This window comes from Acipenser ruthenus, chromosome 13, assembly GCF_902713425.1.
Source record: "Acipenser ruthenus chromosome 13, fAciRut3.2 maternal haplotype, whole genome shotgun sequence".
Lineage (NCBI taxonomy): Eukaryota > Metazoa > Chordata > Actinopteri > Acipenseriformes > Acipenseridae > Acipenser > Acipenser ruthenus.
The window spans coordinates 34358759-34386246 of NC_081201.1; the positions used below are offsets into that span (position 1 = coordinate 34358759).

General features: G+C 40.7%; 1 protein-coding gene across 1 annotated transcript; it reads left to right on the forward strand.

The window, feature by feature from the left end:
• LOC117417879 (phospholysine phosphohistidine inorganic pyrophosphate phosphatase-like) lies at positions 1-27006 on the forward strand. Its single transcript, XM_058985197.1, has 6 exons — positions 1-419; positions 1288-1351; positions 2003-2095; positions 5012-5103; positions 20686-20828; positions 26679-27006. Coding segments are annotated over exons 1-5 (276 nt in total). The 5' UTR covers positions 1-417; the 3' UTR covers positions 20711-20828; positions 26679-27006.
• The last annotated feature ends 482 nt before the right edge of the window (positions 27007-27488 follow it).

The following is a 27488-nucleotide window of genomic DNA, read 5'->3' on the forward strand; positions in this document are numbered from 1 at the left end:
TCTGATTTTCTGATAAAGTTCTTAAGCGCTCATATTGTACCTGTATTGGTCAATACAATAGGCTGTGAATAATAATTTACTAAATTCACTTTAGTTAAATTGTAACAGTGCTGCACACAGACATTTCACTGGATTGTTCCTGGCCTTTCTGCAGAGCAGCCCCGACATGATACACCCTTCTGGGCAGTGTGATGTCGGGGGTGTTGAGACAGCATGCTTAGGTGGGGGCTCCACTGTCTAAGTTTGCCGAAACTGTTGAGGTCTAGAGTGTGGAAATCACTGAAGCAGAGTGTGCAGAGGCTTGTGGAATTGGATTGATTTACATTCCGCATCTGTTTGAGGCCCGAGATGGAGAATTGACTGCATAATTTCTTCTGTCATGGCAGTGTCTGAAAATGAAGCCGTTTACGCCAGACTATGTAAGGTTAATGGTTGTTCTTGCAAAGGTCAGGGTGGGCACAGGAAAGAGAGCCGCAGCTGAATAATCAAAAATGGCAAAGAATAATAAACCATAAAATGAGAATTAAGACTGCCCTTTCCACTCCCCCATCTCCCAGATTTACCGTAAAGATAAAACTGAGATGTAAAAAAAACAAAAAACAGGGTTTATTTATTTGTTTATTTTTAAATGTTGCAGTTTCAAAAAATTGAGTGGTGCAGGAAATAAAAATGAAATAATAGGGTTTGTAAAAATAAAGGTGAAATAAAGTTTAAAATGTATACAATTCCATTTCATTTCAAGGTGACACTGCGTCTTCACAGAATACAGTGTAGCAGGTGTTGGTTTTCAATATGATCATAATTATTTTTGTTTTGTATTGGATGAATAGAAAAGGGATGCAATTTTGTTGAGCATATTCGGATGATTCTATCAAATACAATACAATATTCACATTTTTATAGCGTCTTTAATTATAAGAATCCTAAAACGCTTATCTCGCGCACACACACACAAACACAAACACAAACACATACACAAATAATTAAACCATTTAATTAAAAACAGTCTAATACAAAATTTTATAAAACTGAAATTTAAAGAGAGACAAAAAAGTGGTTTTAATTGTGATTCTTATAAGGTTTTGATCCAATGCAGGTGAACATTATTTTAATACCCTTTTTCTTCGGTCAATGTTTCAGTCTGTACTGAGAAAATAAAGCTGTCAAAATGTATTCATTGCATCATAGGTTCACATTGCTTTGTTCCACATGTATTAACATTCTTTTCATTTTATTTACCTGTTTTTTTTTTGTAATAATTCTCTGCATTCTTCACCTGTGTTTCAGGCACTACTACAAAGAAACAGACGGCTTGAAGCTTGACGTTGGGATCTATATGAAGGCATTAGAGGTGTTGTACATTACTTTACAATAATAGTGTATTTACAGAATGGTTATTTATCTAGTTCACATAGGTGTCTTGTCCTGTAAAGAGTCCAGTTTCCAAGAAGAAAAAATACGTTTGGCCTTTGCCTACAACATTATATAAAATGATTGATTTGAACTCATTACAGTACACGCCAATAAAGCATGCCACAAAAATGACCGATTTGCTTAATACACCTGTACGATATTTCCCTTTTGGATATATATATATATATATATTTTATACATATATATATATATATTTTTTAACATGCTTGGGCCCCAGTTCAGGAACTGCTATTCCTTCTCGTTTCCTGCCATTGACATATGTAACCCAGGCTAGATATGCCATCTGGGCAACTGGAATTAAGATCCTTTTTTTGTATTACTGACAATACACAGCTGTGCACTCGATGGCACTTATTCTTAATTCTATAGACACTTTGGCAGATCTAACCCAGGTAACATATGGTGGAAAGCATCTTTACAGAGACAGTATCAGACCCCTTTCTGGTGTTGGCAATTGAGACCCTCATGCTGTCGTTTGCAGCCTCCAGTTCTTTCGCTGTATGAAGACCACAGGAAGAATGTTTCATAGTTAAATGTTCCTAGCTGTCTTGTCGTTTCTGTTTCTCAGTCCGCTTGTGATATTGAAGCTGAGCTGGTTGGAAGGCCAGCCAAGGTGTTTTTCCAGTCAGCATTAGCAGACATGGGCGTCGAACCGCACCAGGTAAAACTATGCACGAAGAAAGGCTGCAGTGACATTGTAGTAACTTGCTATGGAGTGTGTGGTCAGACTGCAGTTTAGATGCATTATTGTTCAGGGTGCGTCTACTTTAGAAATGAAAGTACACCCATTGTGAGGCAAGGTTATGATTAATGCATAGATGCAACACCATGATAATTGGTCTTAGATCAAATTTCCAACACACTCAATAACCCCAATGTTAATTGCAGGTAGTGATGCACATTTAAGTAAGCCAAGTTAATGGACAACCAAAGCTTTTGTGAAGGTAGGTAGAAGTATATTTAAACCTGTTAAAAATATGTATTTATTTCTATTTGTTTTTCCTGGTTGTTAAAGCTTGTTTATTTTTAATTTATTATATTTAATTTATTATATATTTTGATGGTTAGATCTGATTTTCTGATAAAGTTCTTAAGCGCTCATATTGTACCTGTATTGGTCAATACAATAGGCTGTGAATAATAATTTACTAAATTCACTTTAGTTAAATTGCAACAGTGCTGCACACAGACATTTCACTGGATTGATCCTGGCCTCTCTGCAGAGCAGCCCCGACATGATACACCCTTCTGGGCAGTGTGATGTCGGGGGTGTTGAGACAGCATGCATATAATTATATAATATAATTAAAGCAAAATTCTGTGAAGTTTGGGGTAGGCAGTCCCAGCTATAATGTTTGTAATTTCTATCCTGAGTGTTAGATCTGTGAAGCTGCTCTAATCAATAAAGTCTTCATCAGCTATTTCCCCTGATAATTCCCCTCATTCAGCCCCTAATTCTTCTTTCCAGTGTAGGCTGTTTTCTCTGAGCAGAGTGTAATAGGTTGCTCCCTGAAGCCTGTGTTCTATTTGAACCTTTCCTCAGTGGGTTCGGAATAACAGATTGCTAATGTTTCTTTTAACACGTTGGTGACGGAGCCTTTCTTTTCAAACACAGCCTAGACCTGAGCAGAGATTAAGCTTGACACAGACTAATCCATTCTTGGGGAGCACTTATTTTCTTAAGTCCTTGTTAACTTGTTTTACTCAAAGGTTAAATATTTTTTGAGGTTTGCCAGGTTTGCTGCCAAAATAGTGAATCAAAATCAAGTCAAATCTTTATATATGATTTGAAAAGATGAATGCAATAAAAATGTTGTTTTCGAATCCATTTCCACATGTATATCTCTTACAGTTACTGCATGTATAATTGGACCATTTTTAACTTCCCTATATATGCTATACAATGTATATAAGGGCAACTTCTCATACCCCATAGAGTTCACATACTGACCACATACAGGCATTTTACAGATTTAATCATGATTTGTATTGTCCAGCTGACCATGACCTAGCAGCCTTATTTTTAAGACAATCTGTTATTTAATATATGATATACAATAATAGTTTAGACTGAAGCTGTTGGGTGGTGTGCAGGTGGAAATTGGCTGCTGTAATCCATACTATAGATGGGTGCATTTCAGCTATTATTTGTAATTAAGATTTAAATCTGGACTGCTTTTGCTTTTGTTCATGTTCCATTGTGAGTGAAATTAGGAAGGTACCCTTTATTCAGTTTTGAGTCCTCAGTGCATCACTATTGGTGTGTTTGCTTCTTGCATTCCTGTAAGAATTTGAAATGTTTTTTAGAGAATCGGAGCAGGCAACTGTTTGTAATCTTTTATCAAAGCATGAAATCGGAATAAAAGATGGGTTGTGATAGGCTAGTAAAAGTATTCATGTACTGACTGGTATAATGTATTATGAACTAGCGTGTTTATTTAAATGCATATGATTTCACAGCAGGCAGTATTCATAGTTTTGGATAAATGTGCACTAGTAAATGACCATCCTTATTCTCTGAACCGGGTCCAAAACCTGAGCCATCGCTGTTCAAAAGCACTTTCCTCACCGCCCTCATCTCTGCCGATAGCTGCGATGGAATTTATTTGGAGGGTAGACTGCTGTTGGTTTTTATTCACCATGACAAGGCACCTCTTGACCTTCATCTTCTAACCAATGATTTTTTAAATCCTAAATGATTTGGGAATAATTGCTCCTCCTTTGGTGATTATTGCCCTTCACTGGTAGTAAATCACTGGCATTCCCCGGGGATGGAGCGCTGCCTCTGCCACAAGCTGGCTTCTGCAGGCATCACTACTCATGTGCAGCCTGGCTCCTCGGCAGTATGTTTTCTTGTCGGCAGCAATCTAAAAGATGGCTCTGGCACAACAGCTTAATCTTCACCCCTGAAAAAAGGTCATCCTTCTTATTTGAAGGGTGGTGCAGCAAATTGACTGGCGGTGTTGACACACAAGGTAATCTCAGTAATGCACTTGCGTCCTGTGGATTTTTTTTTGGGGGGGGGGGAGTGTACATGTCATCCCCTTGGTTTTGACGCTAAGCACTGCTTCTGATTAGGCTGCTTCCACCCAAAATAAAGTGATTTGAACAAAAAACATAGAGGGTTTTGGTTATCCTATCTTTGCACATTTTGTTCAGAAACCTAAAAAACCTTCATTTTAGTAAAGTAATTTTTCCCCTTGAAGGTTACAACAATTTTTTAGATTTTTAAACGCAGTTCGCTGCAGCAAGTTGCAGTTTAATTAACCACAATAAGATTAACCCATGCAGTAACAGCTGCATATTTCAATACTACAAAGCATTTCTATTTTAGGCATGTTATCCCGTTTAGATCATTGTAAATATATATATATATATATATATATATATATATATATATATATATACACGCATACACGCACATTTAACTTTGTTGACAGTGTGATCATGTTTAATCTCTAGCGTGACGATATTTAACATCACGTGCACGCGTTCAGCGCAACGCGGCGTGTGAAATATGGTAGGAATAAAGTGGTGCTCGACAGCATGGTGAGGTGTTTCTCATTGCTCTCGACAGGCCATCTTGATTGGAGATGATCTGGTGAATGATGTCGGCGGGGCTCAGCAGTGCGGGATGAAGGCTGTACAAGTGAGGACGGGAAAGTACAGGTCAGCCCCAGTATTTACAGCTCAATTTCTCACCGCACCATCAGCACGCTTCCCTGACTCAGTTTACCATCTATGTGTCTGTCTAACCCCATGCCACTCTGCAGCGCTATGCTTGTGTGGGTTTCACAATAGACCTGTACTCCTATGTAAGGCCAGGTAGGGGTCTCTTTAACTTAAGCCGGACAGACCTAAATTGCACAATTGTACACATTTTGAATTGCAAGTAAATGTAAATTATCAGTCGTCGTTAGGTGGTGCTACCATGTAGTTTTTCCATGTACTATCTCTCCCATATTAAGGAAGCCTTTTAGTGTTTTCTGAAATTAGATATTGGTTAATCAACATTGATTGGGGTTTTACTATGGCAGGTGTGAGGTGCGTGCTTTTTCATATACTGTAGGTTAGACTGTGGTGAACTGTGCTTGACTCTGCTTCTCAACTTTTGATTATACACCATTTTGCACTGCAGCTCCCTTTGTCCTTCCTATTTATTGATGTACCCCACCCTTGCTTTCATCATTGTGACTGAGAGGGTGCAAGATTATAAACTACAAGGTGGCACAGCTACTGTAGTGCGAGAGAAATGATGGTAGAGGCACGCACTGTTAAAATTGATGTGTCCTTTGTCCAGATGGTAATATCAACGACCAAAATGTTAGTTTTGAAGTCAATTTATAAAGCTATCTTGGGTACATTTTCACACTTGTCACATCTTAACATTTTGTTGGCGATTATATAGTAGTGTTTATAGGCATAAGTCATCCATTGTTTCACATGTCTTTTATTTTCCACTGAAATGAGTAACAGAGCATTTAGTTACATTGCTGAGTCAACTCCCATTGGACTGCATTGACTGAGTCAAAAAACTGATGAACTTGAAAACACGAGACACTGACAAATCAGAAACATGTAACAGTAGATAGTGTGTCTTCAGCAATCGCTCAGCATGTGACCCCTGTGTGACATCACTGGCCGGCTGCCCTGAACCTGTGGTCACCCGTAAACACAAGAGACACACTGTTTATGTAAAACCACAGAGTCTCTCCCTCCCCACAGATGGAAGACTGCCAGACTCCCAGTGGTGTGGCAGTTGTGTATTTACACGGCAGGGGGTGGTGTTGTGTAAGGTTCTGTATTCCATAGAATTCTGCATCCCCTGCTTATTGAACTATATGCAATCAAGTGGTTTTTGATTAGTAAAGAACATTGTACCGTAATAATGCAAATCTAGCCTAAACCTCACCCTTAACCAAACCTTAACATTACAAATATAGACTAACCCTCACCCTTAACCTACCCTTAACATTACAAATATAGACTAACCCTCACCCTTAACCTAACCTTAACATTACAAATATAGACTAACCCTCACCCTTAACCTAACCATAACATTACAAATATAGTCTAACCCTCACCCTTAACCTAACCTTAACATTACAAATAAAGACTAATCCTCACCCTTAACCTAACCTTAACATTACAAATATAGACTAATCCTCACCCTTAACCTAACCTTAACATTACAAATATAGACTAACCCTCACCCTTAACCTAACCTTAACATTACAAATATAGACTAACCCTCACCCTTAACCTAACCTTAACATTACAAATATAGACTAACCCTCACCCTTAACCTAACCTTAACATTACAAATATAGACTAACCCTCACCCTTAACCTAACCTTAACATTACAAATATAGACTAACCCTCACCCTTAACCTACCCTTAATATTACAAATATAGACTAACCCTCACCCTTAACCTAACCTTAACATTAGAAAAAAGAGTTCACTTCGGGATTCCAGCAAAACAAACCGTGGTGAAAGTGAGGAAGACGAATCGCCAGACACCTGATTGCATATAGTACAATAACCAGGGGGTGCAGAATTTTATTGGGATACAGAATATTACACAACACCGACACCTGACATACGCTATCTAAATATGAAATTAGACCATTCAGTATTGTAAAAAAACAGAAATCTTGCCAGTAGGGAGCAGCCAAAGTTTCTGATATAGATTTAAAACCTGTTGATTTGGGCTGAGTCTGTGGCCGTAACCGCACACAGCCTTCCTGCCTTGGACCCAAAATGTTTTTCTACCCATCCTTCCCATGTCTGCTATAAACTAGAAAACAAGTAGAGTACAGTACTGTTGAATGCAGCTGACTCGCAGACTGATCCTGAGACTGCCTTATCTGATTTTGTACCAGACTCATTTAATTCCTTGGGGCTGTGCTTAAGTGATATTGTACGTTATCTATCAAAACAAAAGTTTTACGAGGTAACCAACTGTATTTTGCTTGGCATTTTCCCCCTGTGACCACTAGAGGGCGCTCTAACCAATAGAATCAAAGCCTCTAAAAGCAGCAGTTCTTCCAAGGTCAAGAGAACACAGCCAGGGAGTTTGTGTGTGAAATGTGAAAGTAGGAGGAATATTAAGAAAGTCAACATTATACTACTGTATATAAATGAACATAACTGATAGGTGTCTAGGCAATGAAGCGTGGTAGATAGATATCCCTGTGACACATGCTGTTAACCTCCTCCCCATGCTGTTGCTGGCAAGTTCAGTTGCTCTGCAGTACATACTTTCCCAGGTGATATCCGTAAAGTGACCTTTGAACCAAACCCTACAATCTCTTCATGTAAACGTAGCAGCCTGACAATTAAAGCCAATAAACTACTTTCAGAAAGTGGTAACTAGCTGAGCAATAAGAAGTGCCATTGGTTTATTGAAACCTTTCTGCCAGAGTAATTAGTTCGGCCTTTGCCTTTTTTTTTTTTTTTTTTATCTAGTGCACCTGGCTTACGCCGCTGTGTAAAATGAAACGTACAAACAACACCACAGTCTTTCAGGGCCTTAACTGTTATAACAGGAGAAGGTTACCAAGTAGAGCTTAGTAAGCTGTGCTTTCTGTTTGTTTTTGCTGGCTCTTCTCTTATCTTAGAGCAGTGTGAGGTAAAGTTAGACCCAGGGAAGGTTTGTTATTTCATCACCAGAAGGTTTTCAAGGCACAGTAAAGGCAGCGGATTATAAACATATGAGATCATATTGTTTTAACCAATACGTTGAACACAAATCAAAGAAATGAACCTTTAATAGACTGTATCCACAGGCCCAAACCCCCCCAGTGGTACAGTTTGAAACTGGATCAATCAGATCCTATTTGTTTGGTTCCAGAGCCAGATTGGAAAAGCAGCTTGGTACAACTGTGAAATATCACAGTTATAATAAACTGTGTTCTTCCAGGCTGGGTACATTTTGTTAGGGGCTCTACCTAAATCGCGATTTCGCGGAAATCGTTAAATTGAGGGGTCACTGCGAAATTCACCTCTTTTAGGGGCCAATGCATACTGAACAAGTACGGAGAGGAAAAAAAAAATAGAAACCTCGTTTAAATGAACTACTGCACAACGCAAGCGATGCAAACTATGTATCTTCCTTCTGTAGGTAGCCCTTTTTGATTCCTTCACCGTCCTGTGTGCATTGCACTTAAGCAAAAAACAAACAAACAAAAAACGTCCACAAATAACATTTACAAAAAAAAATCTCCAAAGCGGTTAACGTTCTTGTTTACTATTCAGATGACAACAAAGTTTTAATCAGCCTGTCAGTGCGTCTGTACTGCTTTTCTGTGACCTGCAGTACTGGGGGTGGGACAAAGTCAGTGCTGCATTGTTTTGATTAAGGTTGCTAAAGTCTAGTTTTCAGCATTGAAGATAAAATAGTAGAAAAGGACAACAAAGCAAAAAAAGCAAAGTATATTTCGGTGATTGATCGTGTCAAGATATTTCCCAAAGAAACTGTACATGCAGATGGAGGTAACTGTTTTGCTTATCTTAACGTGTCTTTGGAGAAAATACGATCGATTGCTATTTAGCTTCAGAATCACACATTAAACAAAAGGCTACTACAGAGGCTGCTGAACAGAAAGTAAAATAAACAGCTTTCAGAAACCAAACTGGAAAGTCAGCCCAGAAAAGAAGTATTCCTGTCGGCAAGTTAAATCAGTACTAAAACGATCCAGCACAGCCACCTCGTTTCAACCTGCTGCTTACTTTTTCGCAGTTGGAATTTTAGACCCAAATAGCCACATTTTCTTTGTTTTGACTCGGTACTAATACAATAAATTATTGGATGGGACAAATAACATGACAACGAACGTGCTGCATGTATTGCCTTTATTAAAGTATGCCAGATGCCCTTGGGTAAACGAGTTTTGGGACTGTTTCTAATCAATTTCCACATCTGTAAGAAGTTGCAAAATCTACCCGTGAAAAATACATAAATTTACCGCGATTTAAGTAGACCCCTACATTTTGTGTGTCGTTTTCTGTTTCTGGGCACTTTTTAAAGCTCAAGTTTAAAAGTAAACCTGGGGGCTCCCGAGTGACGCATCCAGTAAAAGCACTTGCGAGTGCAGGATGCGCTCTATAGCCTGGACGTCGTCGGTTCGAGTCCAGACTATTCCTCAGCCGACCATGGACGGGAGCTCCCAGGGGGCGGCGCTCAATTGGCCGAGCGTCGTCCGGGGGGAGGGAGGGTTAGGTCGGCCAGGGTGTCCTCGGCTCACCGCACAGCAGCGGCCCCTGTAGTCTGGCCGGGCGCCTGCGGGCTTGCCTGTAAGCTGCCCAGAGCTGCGTTGTCCTCCGACGCTGTAGCTCTGACGCGGCTGCACGGTGAGTTCGCAGTGTGTAAAGAAGCGGGTGGCTGACGGCACACGCTTCGGAGGACAGCGTGTGTTCATCTTCGCCCCTCCCGAGTCAGCACAGGGGTGGCAGTAGTGAGCTGAGCCTAAAAAATAATTGGGCATTTCAAATTGGGGAGAAAATAATAAAAACTAATTGGCAACGACTAAATTATTAAAAAAAAAAAAAAAAGTAACCCTTAATACTGTATACAGTACTCAATCATGCCCTTCTTTCCAAGTACAGATGGGTACAACTGGTGTAACCATTAGCCTAGTGCATGCAAGAATACATCAGTAAGAAATACCACATAGAACACATGTGTTATTTATTTATTTTAATACATCCACTAGTGGCAGGTGTCGCTGGGGTACAGGTTAATGGTTACACACTGGTGTACCAACTGTACTTTGAAAAAATGCATGTTTGACAGCTTAATGAGGCCATAGCTTTTGATTTTTAAAAAGTCACCAGGGTGTAATGACTGAAACAGAAAATGTGTGATGTTTCGGGCTTGTAACACATTTCTTTTTTAAAGGTGATTGCAGACCATCCAGATCTTTAAATAGTTAAGCAGCTCTTTTCTTTAAACACATCTTATTTCAGTTTAACCAGTTTCTGCTCTACCCTGGAAATCACACTCCCTGATCTGCCAATGTTGCGGTGCCTCCTTAAATAAACATTAAAGTTACAGAAGTTTGAGTTCCCTCTGTGACAGGTGAAGAGCTGCTTTCCAGCTGCCTTTCAAGATAATAAAAACTAAAAATGAAAATGTCTTAAATTCTCACTGCTTGTAAAAACACGTGTACAGCGAGCGCCAAGTATATTTCTTAATTTAAAAACTCAATAAAACATAGTGAACAGAATTGGATTCTTGAGTGTTGTCTCTTTTACCTTGCAATGAAAGGTCTTGTAATGAACATGCTTTGTTCAGTTGTCTTCAGTTGTATCCATGGGTTGATCCTCTGTGTAGCTGGTTTATGAACATGGATCAGTTGAATAGCACACTTGAGAGAACACAGAGGTCTTTTTGCCCTTGTGTCTTCAGATTGAACTGCACTAGAGGAGGCTCTGAAAGATTCTAATCAGGCACTTATTTCAGCTCCAAAGATTGCAGTCATTTATATTGCAAAATCTCAAATTATCGATTAGCAGTTGTCTAAAAAAAATTAAAAAAAATTCTTCAAAGCACTGTAACTGCTGTAAGAAGTACAAGTACGTGTACATAAGACTATTAATTGCACGTGTGTTTTGTGCAGTTTTTGCGTAATTACTGTCTGACTACAAGTATAATTACAAAATGAAAGTGTGAAAAAAAACATTTTACAGGATTTAATGTTACTGTAATATATAGAGTAGTGCTAAAAATATATGTGCTAATAATATCTGTGCCATATATTATTATTCCATAGTTAGCTCCATTTAAAAAAAAAAAAAAAAAAAAAAAAAAAGGAGTTGTCCCATGTTGTGGCACGCTACACAGCAGGTTTTAATTACAGGATCTATGGCACAGAATATGCATACACATTCAACATGAAAGCATCACGCACAGTTGAATTGATTAGATCTGTTATTTCCTGATAAGCAACAAACCAGATTAATAACCACAAAAAAAAATCAATTTTCTTTTGAAATGGATAATGATGAATGCACACAGCGAACTGCAACTTGAAAGATGGTGTCCTTTTGGCTTTCATGGGTCATTATTATGATTGGTGGAGCCTGTGTTTTTTAATCTGTTTGTTTTTTCTGCAACAGTTTGTTAGTTTGTCACATACTGTAAATGCAAAGGTTAGGAAGCTGGTGTCCCATCAACTACAGCTACCTTTATGGAATGTAAACAAACTGCACTGCCAATAATGTCTGCTTTCTTATATAAAAAAAAGGGTCAACAGGAATGTTAAGACACTGTGGCTTTAAATATGTCAGTTGACCTTTCATTTACAGTAATGGGGGTTTTACACACACACACACACACACACACACATTGTGTGAATTAATGCAAGATCCCTATAAAACAGTACATTTTTCAGTTAAATATGTTATATATTTGTAATGGAGTGGCTCCAGGCTCATTCACAGCCTTTGACTGTAAGTCAAACGGGATCAGAGACCCAGGATCTCCGTGTTCTGAAAAGACATGAACCGGCAGCCCTCGGGTGCATTAGTTGGTCTTTCATTATGGTGCAGTCAGCGTACTTATTCTGAGGGGATGCTGGCACGCCCTCTTTGCTATAAATGTTCAGTTGGGCCGCCCCAGATCATTGTTTTAGCTCCCTCATTGTGTAAGCGGAGTTATCCAAGGGTCAATCTGCTACAAGCGCGATACACAAAGCCATTAGACCTTGTTTATGAAACAAATAAACCGGCAACCCACTGCAGCGTTGCATCTGTTTAAGTTTGCTTTGGGACTCGATAGGAAATTGCAAAAGGCGCACCCGTTGCAAGGGGCAGTGTCCAGCTGTGCGCTTGCATCATCTCATGTTTTTAGGTTTATTGGATGATGTTTTAATAATAATACAGTGTTGATACTGTAAAGCCCCCTTTTTTTTGCATGTTATTTTGGCTGTTGCGATGTCTGTTTAATTGCTAAATCAAATGGCTGCTAATATGCAATGTAATGTATACTGGATCATATATCAGTTGTCCTTCTGCTGTCTAATTTTCAGTTTATCAAAATTGTGTGTACAGTATATTCTTAAACCACATCACAGGAACCCTTCTAGTCTGCTGGATGTCCGGTTGAAGTTGGGTGGGGGAATAGGTTTCAAGTGTCTGTATCGTTTATATTTATTAAGTGTTACTCTCTATTAGTCGTACTGGGTCCACAGAGTAGAGCGTCAGACAGTCAGTTTGTCTGGGCTCTCTGTGTGTAGTAAGAAGGCAACCCTGAAGCAATTTATTTGGTAGTTCCTGTTCAGACCTCACGGGGGGGGGGGGGACTGGAGTACCATAACTATTAATTTCTCATACAGGTGGTTTCGATAAAGCTCAAACTAGCAACTTTGGTTATGAACCAGCTGGAGGTGCGGAATGGCCTCACATTCGTAACTTTTCCTACACTCTTTAGTCTTGCTTCATATAGCCGACAGAATCTTCCAGCACTGGATCTGGACTGATTTGTGATCCCCTTACAGAGGAGGGGAAGGTCTTTTGAAGACAGGGTGGTGTGGTACAATGCCTGAGCAGTGCAGGGTAAGCTTACGTTGCCTCTGCCCTTGCCATACCTGCTGTGTGGGTAAACCATCGTCGTTAGTCTCTGCCTCTGTCCTCCTGTCACCTATTTTCCGGGCACACAATTCCTGAGAAAAAAGAACGGAGCGCTGATAATCATGCACGTGTAAAACCTAATCACAGGGCTCCATTTCCTGGCTCCGAATACCACTTTGGCCTGCGCTAAGTAGGGATTTCCTGTGCAGCTATGCCAGTGGTAGTAATAGAGTTGAACTAAATAATCATTATCCCTAATGTTCACAAGGAAGGAAAGATCATTAAGGATGAAATCTTTAAGCTAAACAAGTAAATAAAATCCACTGCTGTAATTATGACTAATAGATTTGTGTCTGTATTAAATGGGGCTGGTGAAGTCTTGCTGGGGGCTGGGGGCTGGGGGCGGCCACTCTATTAACCCCTTCCCACCTGGAAAATGGCAAAACAAAAGAGGACAGATCCATCACCACAAAACAACAAAACATATGGCACAAAACATACACTCCATATTAAGCAGAAGATGTGCAGTGTGAACTTCATCTACATTCGTTTATTTGTTTCCTATATACCTAGAGCTGCAAACCTCATTGCACACGAAATGTGCCTTACCCCAGTACACAGTGTAACATCTTGTTCCAATTACGGTCTGATGCTAAGTATCCGACTGTTCATAAATATTAATGTGAATCATAAAATAACAAGAATGTGACAATTCCTAAAAATAAAATCAAGTAGTGCATGCTTAAAATATGTCAATTGAAGCCTCTTAACAAGGGCATTTGGGCACACAGTATATTCCAGTATGTAAAATATTACCAATTTGTATTCATGCCTGTCACAGGCATGAAGACTAGCCCAAGGTAGGAATTTGTCAATATGGTCTAATCCATCTGCCATTACTGATGCAAAATACATCTTCCCTGTTATTAATGTAAATTACCATGTAAGCTGCGCAGTCAGGAAAGGGTGACCCTTTTTCAAATGACTGTTCTGTGTTAACCAGGGGGAACATGAGAGAAGGCCAGCTACAAGTCAACTATTTTTTCTTATATGGGTGGTTTAACAGTGCCATGCAGCAGTAGAAATGACTTTTTTGAAACAGTGTTCTTATCTATCGATTCATACCATCATACTCTTTAGAATTCATTGGTCAGAGCTCAGAAGTCTGATGGAGACTCAGAAGGGCCCCATCATGATGTTAGTAGTGGTTTCGTCTCTTGGTTGAGATGAAAAAAAAAAAAAAATACTTTATATATACGTGGTGTAAAATATACAATACCCTTATAAAAGTTTACCACTGTATTTTTGCAGTTTCACCATGGCTATACTATACATTTACCATAGTTTACTTATATTTATTAACATGCTTTACCATACCTCGCTAGTCTTTAGAATGCTTACCTATGCTTTAGCATGCTTTCACTATGCTTTGTTCTACTTTGCCATGCTTTTACTATGGGAAACTTTTATAAGGGTAGAACTTCCAGATCCAGTCCAGGACTTTGTTTCAATCAAGTCCTAATTTTGTTAATTAGCTAATTTATTTATTAATTTATTTATAGGGCAGCAGTGTGGAGTAGTGGTTAGTGCTCTGGACTCTTGACCGGAGGGTTGTGGGTTCAATCCCCAGTGGGGGACACTGCTGTTGTACCCTTGAGCAAGGTACTTTATCTAGATTGCTCCAGTAAAAACCCAACTGTATAAATGGGTAATTGTATGGGGGGGGGGGGGATATACAAGGTAATGATACATTGAAAGTTTAACTGTATATAAGCTTTACTTACCAGGGATGGAAATAAGACTCTCATTGCATAGCAGTTTGATCCGTTCCTGGTTTCACTATGAGTTTAATAAGACCTACCTGAGCTTGTTACCTGTACTGGTAATGGCTATTCAAGGTCATAATAAAACCTGCAGTGGGTGAAACTGCTACTGTATGCAATCAGAGTCTTATTTCCATCCCTGCTTTACTATAGTAAGCTTTTGAACAGTGCAGCATTTACAAGCTTAGAAACAGCACACAGGAGGTGCATATAGGAGCTCTCAAATGAAAATATCATGCTTTAGAAAAGCAAGCATGATATTCTCCATATAGACTACAGGATATGTTTCATCATGTTCTTACAGAGGGGGGGTTCTAGTAATTCCCAAGGTTTCAGTATTCATAACTACCAGGGAGGCATAACTATCTGCAGTTCTTTGATTTGGGGGTTTGAGTTTGCCAAGCCTGAAAACATTAAAGAAAAAAAAATCAGTGCTGGGTAATGGCTAAATTGAACTTGTTGCTTATGCATTTTTCTTTATATTTTGTGTCATAATTTGGTCTTTAGGGGACAGTGTAAGATGTGATGTAAACAGTGATAGAGATGACATCTACTTTCACCATTCACAGAAACAGGAACAGAATTACAGTGTCTTTGGAGATTCCCATTCCACCCAAGGGGAAACAACCTGTGACCCAGATCCGTGAAACGCATATTACTCCATTCTAAACTCAATTAACTCGAGTTCCATTCCTGAACACAGACCCAGAGCCCGGGAGTGTGTTGCACAGGCTCTTTGAACCTTGTATTTGCTGCCAATTTCTGCTGCTTAACAAGAACCCAGTGCACTGAAAATAACAAAGAAAGAACTCAGTGTGGTAAAGTCGTGCAATAGCAAACTGAGAGATCAAGTAAACACAGCATTATGGAGGCTGGTATTATTCCCAGCTTGTAAAACATGTTTCACTGTTTTAGCCCCGGGATGCTATTGTGAAGTCTGTTTGTCCTCATTTGATCTTCTGCTGTCTTTGTCTTTAGACATTTTTAGATGATTTCCTTTGCTGTAGCATATTGCAATAGAATTATAATGTAAATGCAACTAAATACTTTTAGAGCCACAATGATTATTATTATTTATTTCTTAGCAGACGCCCTTATCCATGGCGACTTACAATTGTTACAAAATATCACATTATTTTTTTACATACAATTACCCAATTAATCAGTTGGGTTTTTACTGGAGCAATCTAGGTAAAGTACCTTGCTCAAGGGTACAGCAGCAGTGTTCCCCCCACCTGGGGTTGAACCCACGACCCTCTGGTCAAGAGTCCAGCGCCCTAACCAGTACTCCACACTGCTGCCCACAATGATATGCAGCACCCTATATTACAGTGATGCCTCATTATTTAACTATTCTATAATTGACAATTTCAGTTCACAGTTTGGCACAGTTCATTTACTATAATCAAGCTTTTGTGATGTTTTGCTAAGAGGGAGTACTGCATATAGAGAATAACATGTGGCAGGGAGTTTATTACAATAACACATTAGAGATCCTAGATTTTATTTTTTTATGAATCCCCATTTTTTATAATATAACATTTACCTTTAAAACATTTGATTCAGTGTATTTCAAAAACACTTTCTTTATGTAGTAGAGATACTAATTAGTATCAAGGCAAATTACATAGTAGAGAGCTGGAAGATGAGGATGAATTTTTATACAGTGACAATTCAGTACACATTATAGTAAAACAGTACAAGTTTTTAACTGAGCCATTGTGACATATATGTACAATCCAGCTGATTAAATAGTTTCCCAGCCATGGAATTGTACTGCTTCTACCCAATGAGATTAGGAGTCAAGGGTCATAAATTGAAGCCAGTGGAAAGTTTGTCCCCATGACACCTCCTCGCTTCGCGTGGCAGCGATTCCGTTATTAACAAAACTATCAAATGCATTCTTAAAGTCATGCTTGCAAGAATATTGTAACATGGTCTGGTCTCCTTCACAGGCAGGGGTTAGCAGGCCTAATTGACGAAGCATATTATACAGGGCAGCTTGTAAGTCGCCATGGATAAGGGCGTCTGCTAAGAAATAAATAACAATAATTGGGCAGCAGTGTGGAGTAGTGGTTAGGGCTCTGGGCTCTTAACCGGAGGGTTGTGGGTTCAATCCCCAGTGGGGGACACTGCTGTTGTACCCTTGAGCAAGGTACTTTACCTAGATTGCTCCAGTAAAAACCCAACTGTATAAATGGGTAATTGTATGTAAAAATAATGTGATATCTGTATAATGTGAAATATAATATCTTGTAGCAATTGTAAGTCGCCCTGGATAAGGGCGTCTGCTAAGAAATAAATAATAATAATATACAGTCTATGAGCGTGCGGTGCTCAGCAAAGGAAAGGACTTTGTTTGGAAAGCATGCATGCAATCTAGGAACTTTGTGCAACTAAACCTTGAGCTCAGAATGTATCGGTAGTGTGTCATGATGAGAATGATAGTAGTCGCTGAGTCAGGATAAAACATTCCCTTTTATCGCCATCAGGACAGCCAGTATAAATAGATAATAAAACTGTAAAAAACAATCACTGTATGTTGTTTCAGTGCACAATATACTTGTATTGTAAACTGTTTCAGTGTTTACATGCTTAACAGGATATTCTACTTTTTTATGAAATAAACTCAATACTTACTTAAAGAGTCTTAATCGTTGTAGTTTCGGTGGATATTTTTATTATAAGGTTCCACATGCATACTCAGCACTGACCCTGGTTTAACTGGAGAGTTGTTCTTCATGTTGCTTAAAACAACAGGATCTCATCAATTCTAAACGTTTGCTTACTTACCCCTTGTGTGATCATGCAGAATGCCTGCTATTATCAATAGCTGCCAAACACAAGTTCTGTTTCTTTTATAAGGGCTGTTCATGTTTGCCTGTCTGAGTGCTGTGTGCATTTCTATTGAACTAAAACTGAAGGAGTTCAATATTTGACAAGATCATTAAAGAAGAACACCCTGTCAGCTAGTTCAAGTTACATCATTCTTTTATTTTTTTTAAATGTTATGATTGAGGAAGTTATAGATACATTATCTGAACTTTCAAAAGATTCATTCAACGTGAGTACAAACAAATATTTCCTATAGATATTGCAACTGGCCTTACTATCTATCTGCAGAAAATGCAGTTCCAATTTGCAGTAAAGGCCACCCAGATCAGCATGCTTTTAAATGAGTGCTGGAACTGACAGCACAAAGAAGCAGCAATAATTAAGGCATTGGTTATTTAAAAAGAAAATAGTAATAATCGGACTGTGCCAGTATGAACTGGATTTTTGAATTCCCAGCAGCTGTTTGCATGTCAGCTGTACTTCCATATTAGACCTATCTGTCGGGCAGTTAGTCGATGATTAATAATTAATTACTCCTTTTCACAACAAGACAACCACTCACTAAATTACAAGGTGAAACATGGCGCCTCCTTTGTCGGTGTATTTTCTTACCTGTTAGTACTTTTCCACACCCTGAGCAGTAAAAAAAAAAAGAAGCTGCGTGGGTAGCAGATGGTATTTAGGACACTTGAATTTGCCCCAAACAACCACTTCAACAAAGCTCCCAGTCATTTCCCAGTTAAATAAGAAGGTTGGTAAGCCATGGTAGACAGCAGGCTCACAGACGCACATGCTCCTGCACACATGATGTACAGCTATGGCTAAAAATTACCTAGAATTTTAGGATTTAGACATTAATTAATTAAATATATATATATATATATATATATATAAACATAATTTAGATCTTTTATTTAACATCATGTAATCATAGAATCATCAAAATGATATTGCAAAAGTCTACCAGAAGCCATAACAGTAGTATAGTATTTCATGTTAGATTTTGAAATGACACATTTTTTTAATTCGTCAGTTTTTCGTTAAGCATATGGAAAACAACAAAGCGGCGTGTAATTTAATATGTTAACGTAACATTATTCAACACGTTTCATTCGAATTTATGAAGAAAATTTAGTTAACTCTATAGGGTGATGCTAAACGTCTGGCCATAGCTGTACAATCGTGGCCTTTTTCAGTTGCTCTCGCTGAACACATGCTCTGCATTAGAAGCACATGCATTCTTAATGGAAACAGGGCTCAGGCAATTCCAAATAAAACACGTTGTCGCGCAGAAGCCCCCAAAGGAAAATAATCCCATCTTGCTGACAACTGAAAAACTAGCCCTGTTCCTTACACTTCATAGAAATAAAGGACTTCTCCATTCTGTGATGACTGTAAAAAGGAACAAAGGAACAAAGGTACAGAATGAGCCTGGGGTGCTGTAAAATCCAAAATCTGGAAGCTTTTTCTCTTAACGTTCTCTTTCATGCTGATCATCATAAAGATACTGGCAAATATGTGCAAGCTCATACTGTGCAGGTTTATAGACGCAATTTCTTTCAAAAGATCATTGGCACTAAATAAATCTAAATAATACTCTTTCAGTGTGGTTTAGAAACAAAGATAACGTCAGGATAACCCCCCCAGGTATGCAATGGATTCACATTAACATTGGCTGTAGTGTGGTTGTACAAGACCTGGCAACTTGCTGGGACAGCGCCTCAGACAACAACCTTCCAGGAAGAACTTGAGCTAGAATGGTCATATAGATTAGCAGATCTGACTCTGAGTGGCACGGCACTATTCAGAGCTTGGGAGAGGTTTCAACACAGTCCAGCACAATTCGACAATGGATCATTGCAGCTTGTGCTCTCGGTTTAATCACCGGGGAAGTCATAGCTTTGGTGCGTTTAGTTTATTTTGAGGAGTTTGGGGTTTGTAGTGTTTTGTTTGAACTTAAATTAATGTGCGCAGCCTTGAACGGGACAATACCTCACAAACCTGTACAAGCCTGTCGTATCCAATTTGCATGAGCCAGTTTCACTTGAATTTAAATAGCGCCAGACTGCCTGTTCCTTGTTATTGCAAACTGTTTAGAGGAACTTTGTTTTTGTAATTATTATTCAAAATTATTCAGGGGCTGTGAAGTTGTCTTTTATGTGATAGAAGAAGAAGAAGAAGAAGAAGAAGAAGAAGGTGGTGTATTTTTAATGGGCTTCCCACTATATTCAAGATTAGCTTACCACATGTAATATTAACACACGCTTGATTATATGTGGAAAGTGCTTCTTTCAAAAAGCGCTGTCATGAAGGGTTAAAGTACATATACTGTAGAGTACCGCAGGTATAAATAGAATGTTTAAAAAGGAATTTGAAAGTTTAGGGATACAGTATTTTCCTTCTAGTTTATATATACAGTTTTCTAAACCTTTGCTTTGATTCCGAGCCAGCAGTCCCAATTATAACAAATTAAACCAAGAAATGGTTAAAAACAACAAACTTTCGCTCCTCAAAGATCAATAGACAGTATTTATTGAGCTGCAGCTGCCATGCTAGTCTCTATTATTTTCCACTTCAGTTTTTTTATTGCTTCATGTCTTTATTAATACCCAGCGCAATAAAAATAAACAGGGAGTAAGGACTGACGATAAAAACAGTGACAGCAGTTTAATGTAAATGAGCCTCTTTGTCCAAGAGTTTCAAATATGAAAGAGTTTTCCTGCATATTCCCAGATTAAATGGCACTTCAAATCATGTTCTGCTGAAATAACCCTTCTCAGATTCTCAGTAATAAAGCCCTGTCCATGATAGTTTAAATGTGGTTTTGTGATTTGCTGAGTACATGACACAAGTAAACAGTATTACTTTACTAAACTCTCTATTGCTTTAGTCATTTCCCCATGCTAACTAAAATGAACATGTCAATCTCAAATGGCTTTTATAGTGCCAAAAACCTGCAGCTACAGTACAGGTCAGTGTAACTGCTGTGTATTTACTGACACCAGTTTGTTTTTGTCAGGTGGGATGCCAAATGGCCTCCATAGTCTTGAGGCTCTATGAAAGTTTGAAGCACGGCAATCTGGAGTAGGGGGTCACCTACAAACCCCCACCCTTATAAAAGTGAACCCCAGTAAAAGCACAGCAAATTGTAATAAAGCACAGGTAAGCATTGTAAAGCATATAAACAAAACATGTCAAACCATCCTAAACAATAGTAAATACATAGCATAACCATGTGAAAAGTATAGGAAAACTGCAAAAATACTTTTCTAATGGAAATTTCTCCAAACACTGTATACACACGTTCAGAGAAGCCGTACCCGTTTGAGAGCAAGCTATAAGGCATGCCTTGTATTTTGATAGTAGAAGGGAAGAATAATGGCTTGATGTAAAGCAGTCATGTTTACTGATTTAGGGACATGGGAAGAACAGCAATTAGTTGCAAAGGGAGAGGAGGGAGCCATATCAAGTTTAGGTCTGGGTGTAATCTAGCAACAGCAATAAGGCTCTTACAGCAGCAATGCAAAAAAACAAGTTACAATCAGACAAATGTTTTGGCAGTAGTCAATGTTTTCTGCATAAGAACTGACGTTGAACGGGCTGTCTGCTGTGTATCTGCTGATTGACTGTATAAGGTTATGGATTACCAAGCAGGGGCGCGCATTAGGTGGGAACACATGGTGGATGCTGCCTACTCTACTGTATGCATGATTGGATGAAACTCTCAAACTCTAAAGCACAGGTTTGTTAAAAGAAGTTCAAATTGAACTTTGGATTTCACCTAGAAGTTTTAAAAGCATGCATTTTCTTTTACCACTTTTAAAAATCAATGTTTAAAAACTGTCAGCCCGCTCACCTGCACTGGAACAACATGGTCGCTTTGGGTTTGTTTACAGTCACATCCAAGTTAAATAGTTCTCTTTTTTTTTGGCCTGTAATTAAATTGCATCTTGGACTCCGTGAACTCATTTTGATTTAGCTTCTCTTGTGAAATACAACAGGGTTGGTAACATGATAAAGTCCCACGCTTTGTGCCAACGTTTTGCAAGTCCTAATTTGTAAACACTACATCGGATCATTTGTCTATTTGAAATGACATTACTTTGAAATACATTCAGCTGGCTTGTCAAAGAGAGTGTTTAAAAACAAAACACTTCAGTCCTCCCTCACCCCCTGTATATCCCAGGAGCCTTTGCACAAATAAACTGGAATCTCTCCTGTGTGAATCCCTGGGTTTATGGAGCCTTTGCAATGGCATGTTCTGGAATCCATGCTTGTGTGTATTTGTAGTTCCTTCATATTTGCTGAGGAGCGAGCCTTCTGGTACCAAAAGCCCACAGTATGCAGTGTGGGAGGGGTATGGGGAGCATGCAAAGCATCAGATTGAGGTGACCTAAGGTGCTCACTGCACCCCTGCAAGCATGGCCACTGATTAAATGAATATATCATTTACAGTGTTTACACAATGGGAGCAAAAAACAGACAGAAAAAAATTCCCACACCAGTTAACCGTGGCTTAGCTGTACCAAAGCAGTGGCTCTAGATAAACAGTCCAAGTTTCCGTTTTAACCATAAATGTTGTTCATTTTGCTGTCCATTAAAGACTCACTTCTTTTTAAGAAATGGTGCATGCCCATTTCTTCAGATCTGTTCTAACACTACAGTGGATGTGGATCATAGTGATATGGTCTAAGTTGGTATTTGAATATGTGTGATATGTGTGTTACTTACAGTTGTAGTCAATAGTTTACATACCTCAATGGAAATGTATAATTTCTACTAGTTTCTTGAAAACAAATAATTATAGGAAAAATCTTTTGTAGCAAAAGTTTTGCTTTTGCGGATGAAGAAAAAGTTACAAGAAATAGATGTCTACAATTATTAATACAAAAGTATTCATACCCTTTGATGCTATGATAGTATAGTCTACAAGGTGCTAGAAATTTCAATATGATAATGCAGAACCTAATTCTAAAAGTCTAGAAAATGGTTATTTTCTAGTTATTTTTGCGACAGAGATTGCAGCATACCTAAGGGAATGTAACCATGGTAATCATCTTACTAAGGCATGCTGATCCCAGATACAAGTAGAGCAGCGTCACTCCGTGTAATTACTGTACATCTTATTGATGTATATCTGATTTCCTTTTGTTTTCATTTATTAATTCAAAGTGTTGTGTACTTCCAGCTCAGGTCCCCAGGCACTGTACTGGTCAATAGCGATTTCTCACTGCTTTGTGTTTGTTACAGTCCTCTGCAGTCCTGGTCAACAGTATCTCTCGATCAAACATTGTAACATTCAGCAGTTATTTCTGTAAACAATAGTTGAAATTCTTATCATCTGGAATAAAATATACAAGCCATGAGTGTGGGTTCCCATTTAATGGTTAAACTTGGAATAATACCCAGGATGCCTGGCTTGACCATCTGCTCTGATCCCCTGAAGTTGTTGGCTTCTCCTTGTCTTCTTGTACATAGTTAAACTAAACTCTATGGCTGTGTGACAAAGATGGCTGCAGGGAGGAACTCAGACCAGAGAGAGAAACACACAGACAGAGACGGTGGTGATGCTGAGCTGAGTGCAATGGCTGCACTCAGCGTTTATTAACAAAATAAAAAGGTTTAACAAACAGAACACAAAACAGGACACGGCACTACACGCCAAAATAACCAGACAGACAAAACGAACTACACAGACAAACACGGTGAGCTTCTTTTACTATTATTTTACTTTATACTACCCTCCGTCTCCTAACCCGTTCTCCACTCACCGAACACCAACCCCCAGTGAGTGAAAACATGCAGCTTTTATGCAGTTGTACCGAGATTCGATTGCTAGTCAATCATTCAATTGTAATCTCGGTACAACTGCACGTGAATTAATTAAAGTGCAATTCCCCGTGCTCACATATTACTTTTTACTTGCACGTGATGTGATGTGCCATCCCCGTGCCTAAATACAAATATACAATTTACACACACGTGAAACACAGACCGCTTATATCCCGTGTACCAATGCCTATACACCAACATTTACACACAACACGTAACATATAACACACACAGGGGGGGCACTTTGCCACATATACCCCCCCTTGTGCAACGCACACATGGCCTCAACGGCCACCTCCCCCCTTAAATACCCAGCAGTCCAGGCAAAAGTCTCGGGCTGGGAAGGGAGGCTTCAGTGGGCCCATGGCTGGAAATGCTGTCAGCTCCCCTGCCGGTAGTGGCACGGCTGACAGCATGCTGGTCCCGTCCTGCAGCGAAAAAGCTGCGGGGGCAGGTGGTCCCCCGACCTCCCCCTTCTTCATAGCCGGCAGCTCCCTCCTGTGGGGCTCCGGCCACAAGAACTCCTGCAGCGAAACTGCTGCTGGGGAAAGTGGTCTCCAGACCTCATCCCCCTTCTTCGTGGCCGGCAGCTCCCCTTTCTGGGGCTCCGGCCACCGTACTCCCTGCGGAGGTACGGGCAGCTCCAGCTCCTCTGCTCCAGGCGGTGGCGGAGGCAGAGGCAGCTCCAGCTCCTCTGCTCCTGGCGGTGGTGGAGGCAGAGGCAGCTCCAGCTCCTCTGCTCCTGGCGGTGGTGGAGGCAGAGGCAGCTCCAGCTCCTCTGCTCCTGGCGGTGGTGGAGGCAGCTCCAGCTCCTCTGCTCCTGGCGGTGGTGGTGGCGGAGGCAGAGGCAGCTCCTGCTCCTCTGCTCCTGGAGATGGTGGAGGCAGAGGCAGCTCCTGCTCCTCTGCTCCTTGCGGTGGTGGTGGCGGTGGAGGCAGAGGCAGCTGCTGCTCCTCTCCCTCAGCTGGTGGAGGCAGAGGCAGCTGCTGCTCCTCTCCCTCAGCTGGTGGAGGCAGAGGCAGCTCCTGCTCCTCTCCCTCGGGTGGTGGAGGCAGAGGCAGCTCCTGCTCCTCTCCCTCGGGTGGTGGTGGAGGCAGAGGCAGCTCCTGCTCCTCTCCCTCGGGTGGTGGTGGAGGCAGAGGCAGCTCCTGCTCCTCTCCCTCGGGTGGTGGGGGTAGGGCTGGTGGCGCTGCCGGCTCCTCCGACAGCGGGGGTAGAGCTGGTGGCGGGCGTCTCCGCTGGGCTCCCTTCAGCAGCAAAAACAGCGGCTGCTGTGGAGCCTGAGCTTCACGCCCTCGTCCCTCCCAAAAAAAAATAGGGGTTTGGGCCTTCAGCTCCTCCCCTCCGGACACAGGACGCACCGACTCCTCCCTCTCGGGCCGTGGACGCACCGACTCCTCCCTTTTGGGCCGTGGACGCACCGACTCCTCCCTCTTGGGCCGTGGACGCACCGACTCCTCCCTCTTGGGCCGTGGACGCACCGACTCCTCCCACTCGGGCTGTGGACGTTCGGGCTCCTCCCACTCGGGCTGTGGACGTTCGGGCTCCTCCCACTCGGGCTGTGGACGTTCGGGCTCCTCCCACTTAGGCGCAGGACGTTCGGGCTCCTCCCACTCAGGCGCAGGACGTTCGGGCTCCTCCCACTCAGGCGCAGGACGTTCGGGCTCCTCCCACTCAGGCGCAGGACGTTCGGGCTCCTCCCACTCAGGCGCAGGACGTTCGGGCTCCTCCTCCCCTGGCTCCTGCTCTGGGCAGTCCTCGTCCTCATGCCCATATGCAATGCACATGGTGCACCACCTTGGCTCCCTCTGCTTCCTCCTCATTTTTCCCCCTCTCTGCCTCCTTCTGCTAACCTTCCTCCTCTGGGCTGGTTCCTCCTCCTCTTCCTGGAAGGGGCAGACAGCCACCGTGTGCCCATACACCCCGCAGGCAAGGCACCAACCTTGGTCCTCCAACCTGCCGAGGAGATCCTCCAGCTCACTGCAGCCGTCTCTCCAGTTCCAGCCTTCCATTTTTTTTTTTTACTTTTCCACAAAAAAAAAAACTGCGGTTCCCGCTCTGGCCTGAGCCCTGGAGGCGCTGTTGTCCCGGTTCTGACACCACGTGTGACAAAGATGGCTGCAGGGAGGAACTCAGACCAGAGAGAGAAACACACAGACAGAGACGGTGGTGATGCTGAGCTGAGTGCAATGGCTGCACTCAGCGTTTATTAACAAAATAAAAAGGTTTAACAAACAGAACACAAAACAGGACACGGCACTACACGCCAAAATAACCAGACAGACAAAACGAACTACACAGACAAACACGGTGAGCTTCTTTTACTATTATTTTACTTTATACTACCCTCCGTCTCCTAACCCGTTCTCCACTCACCGAACACCAACCCCCAGTGAGTGAAAACATGCAGCTTTTATGCAGTTGTACCGAGATTCGATTGCTAGTCAATCATTCAATTGTAATCTCGGTACAACTGCACGTGAATTAATTAAAGTGCAATTCCCCGTGCTCACATATTACTTTTTACTTGCACGTGATGTGATGTGCCATCCCCGTGCCTAAATACAAATATACAATTTACACACACGTGAAACACAGACCGCTTATATCCCGTGTACCAATGCCTATACACCAACATTTACACACAACACGTAACATATAACACACACAGGGGGGGCACTTTGCCACAGGCTGCCATAGCATACTTCTGCCTATACATTGCTGGGATGCATTCTTAACAGTTGTTCTTTTCCCTAAGATGACAAGGCCTTTTTATTTTTACAACTACTCTTTGAACTATTTGATTGATTATTGTGTTGACACATATTCACAAAGGATTTTAACAGTAATCTGTGATGCAGTGTAAGCATGAAGGTTTTAAAACCTGGCTGTACAACACTGGTACAACCAGTCTATCATCCTTGTGCAGTACTAGAATAAAAAGTTTATAAACGAATGTACGCTCAATTAAAACCCACAGCATACTGAATTTACATCATTGTAAAGTCCCTTTGTGGTTACAGCCATGACCTACAGCTTGCTTTTGTGACTTTTTGCTACAGTGCACTATGAAATAAAATGAGCATGTACATCCCACACATATTTACAGTTTGATTACTACGGCTTGTGTTTTTTTCTGAGGAATGAAACCAACTCTCCCCTTCCTGTTTATGACCGCAGGCCCAGCGATGAGAAGCACCCCACGGTCAAGGCAGACGGTTATGTGAACAACTTGGCTGAAGCTGTGGATGGGATCCTGAAACACTTGGGTGAATGAAGGTGGTGTCAAGGGCTCTAGCGACTGTGAGATTCATTTAGAACACAGGGCTCCTTTAGTAGAGAAATGACCTTTTGATAACGCATAATGCACTATAATGACTTGTTAGTGGCTAACCCACTAAACTTGTTTAATAGTAGGAAACTGACATTATAGCTACATGACTGTTAGATAGCTGTGGGTCATGGAGGGGATTTATTAAGTTCTCAAGTTCTTAAATAAATAAATGAAAATTGTTATGGTGTCTCTTTTTATTTTGCATATATACGTGGGTGGAAACATGACTAGCCTTTGCCATTGTGACCAAGATCACACATCAGTCTGGGATGTTGTTATGGACATTGCAGAGTACAAGAATGGCCCCAGGTTTGCCACTATTTAAATAATTCATTTTATAAACAAAATGCCAGCATTGTATTTTGTAAAGTAATAGTGTTGAGAAGAAAAGCTTTCATTTTAACTTCAGGACACATGCTTGTATAATGTGGTTTTCTTAACAAGAATTACCCTAAACTGAATCAGATTAAAATCAAACACATTTCTTTTTGTAATTTCTTAGAAAACCCAAAATTAGACTCCACTCGATGAAGGAGGATGGCCTTGCAGACTATTTTACCACGCTGCGTTTACACAGGAATTCAATGCTTTGTCTTTACTTCAGAAAATCACAGAGTAGTTGTAACGCCAGCCACAGAAAGAGGAGCTAAAAAAAA

Bases quoted from the DNA above. Each gene is read 5' to 3' on its own strand.
- LOC117417879 (XM_058985197.1), top strand. The intron at 2,096-5,011 runs GTAAAACTATGC...TGCTCTCGACAG, and splicing joins TGGGCGTCGAACCGCACCAG to GCCATCTTGATTGGAGATGA. The intron at 5,104-20,685 runs GTCAGCCCCAGT...TGTTTTTGTCAG, and splicing joins GTGAGGACGGGAAAGTACAG to GTGGGATGCCAAATGGCCTC.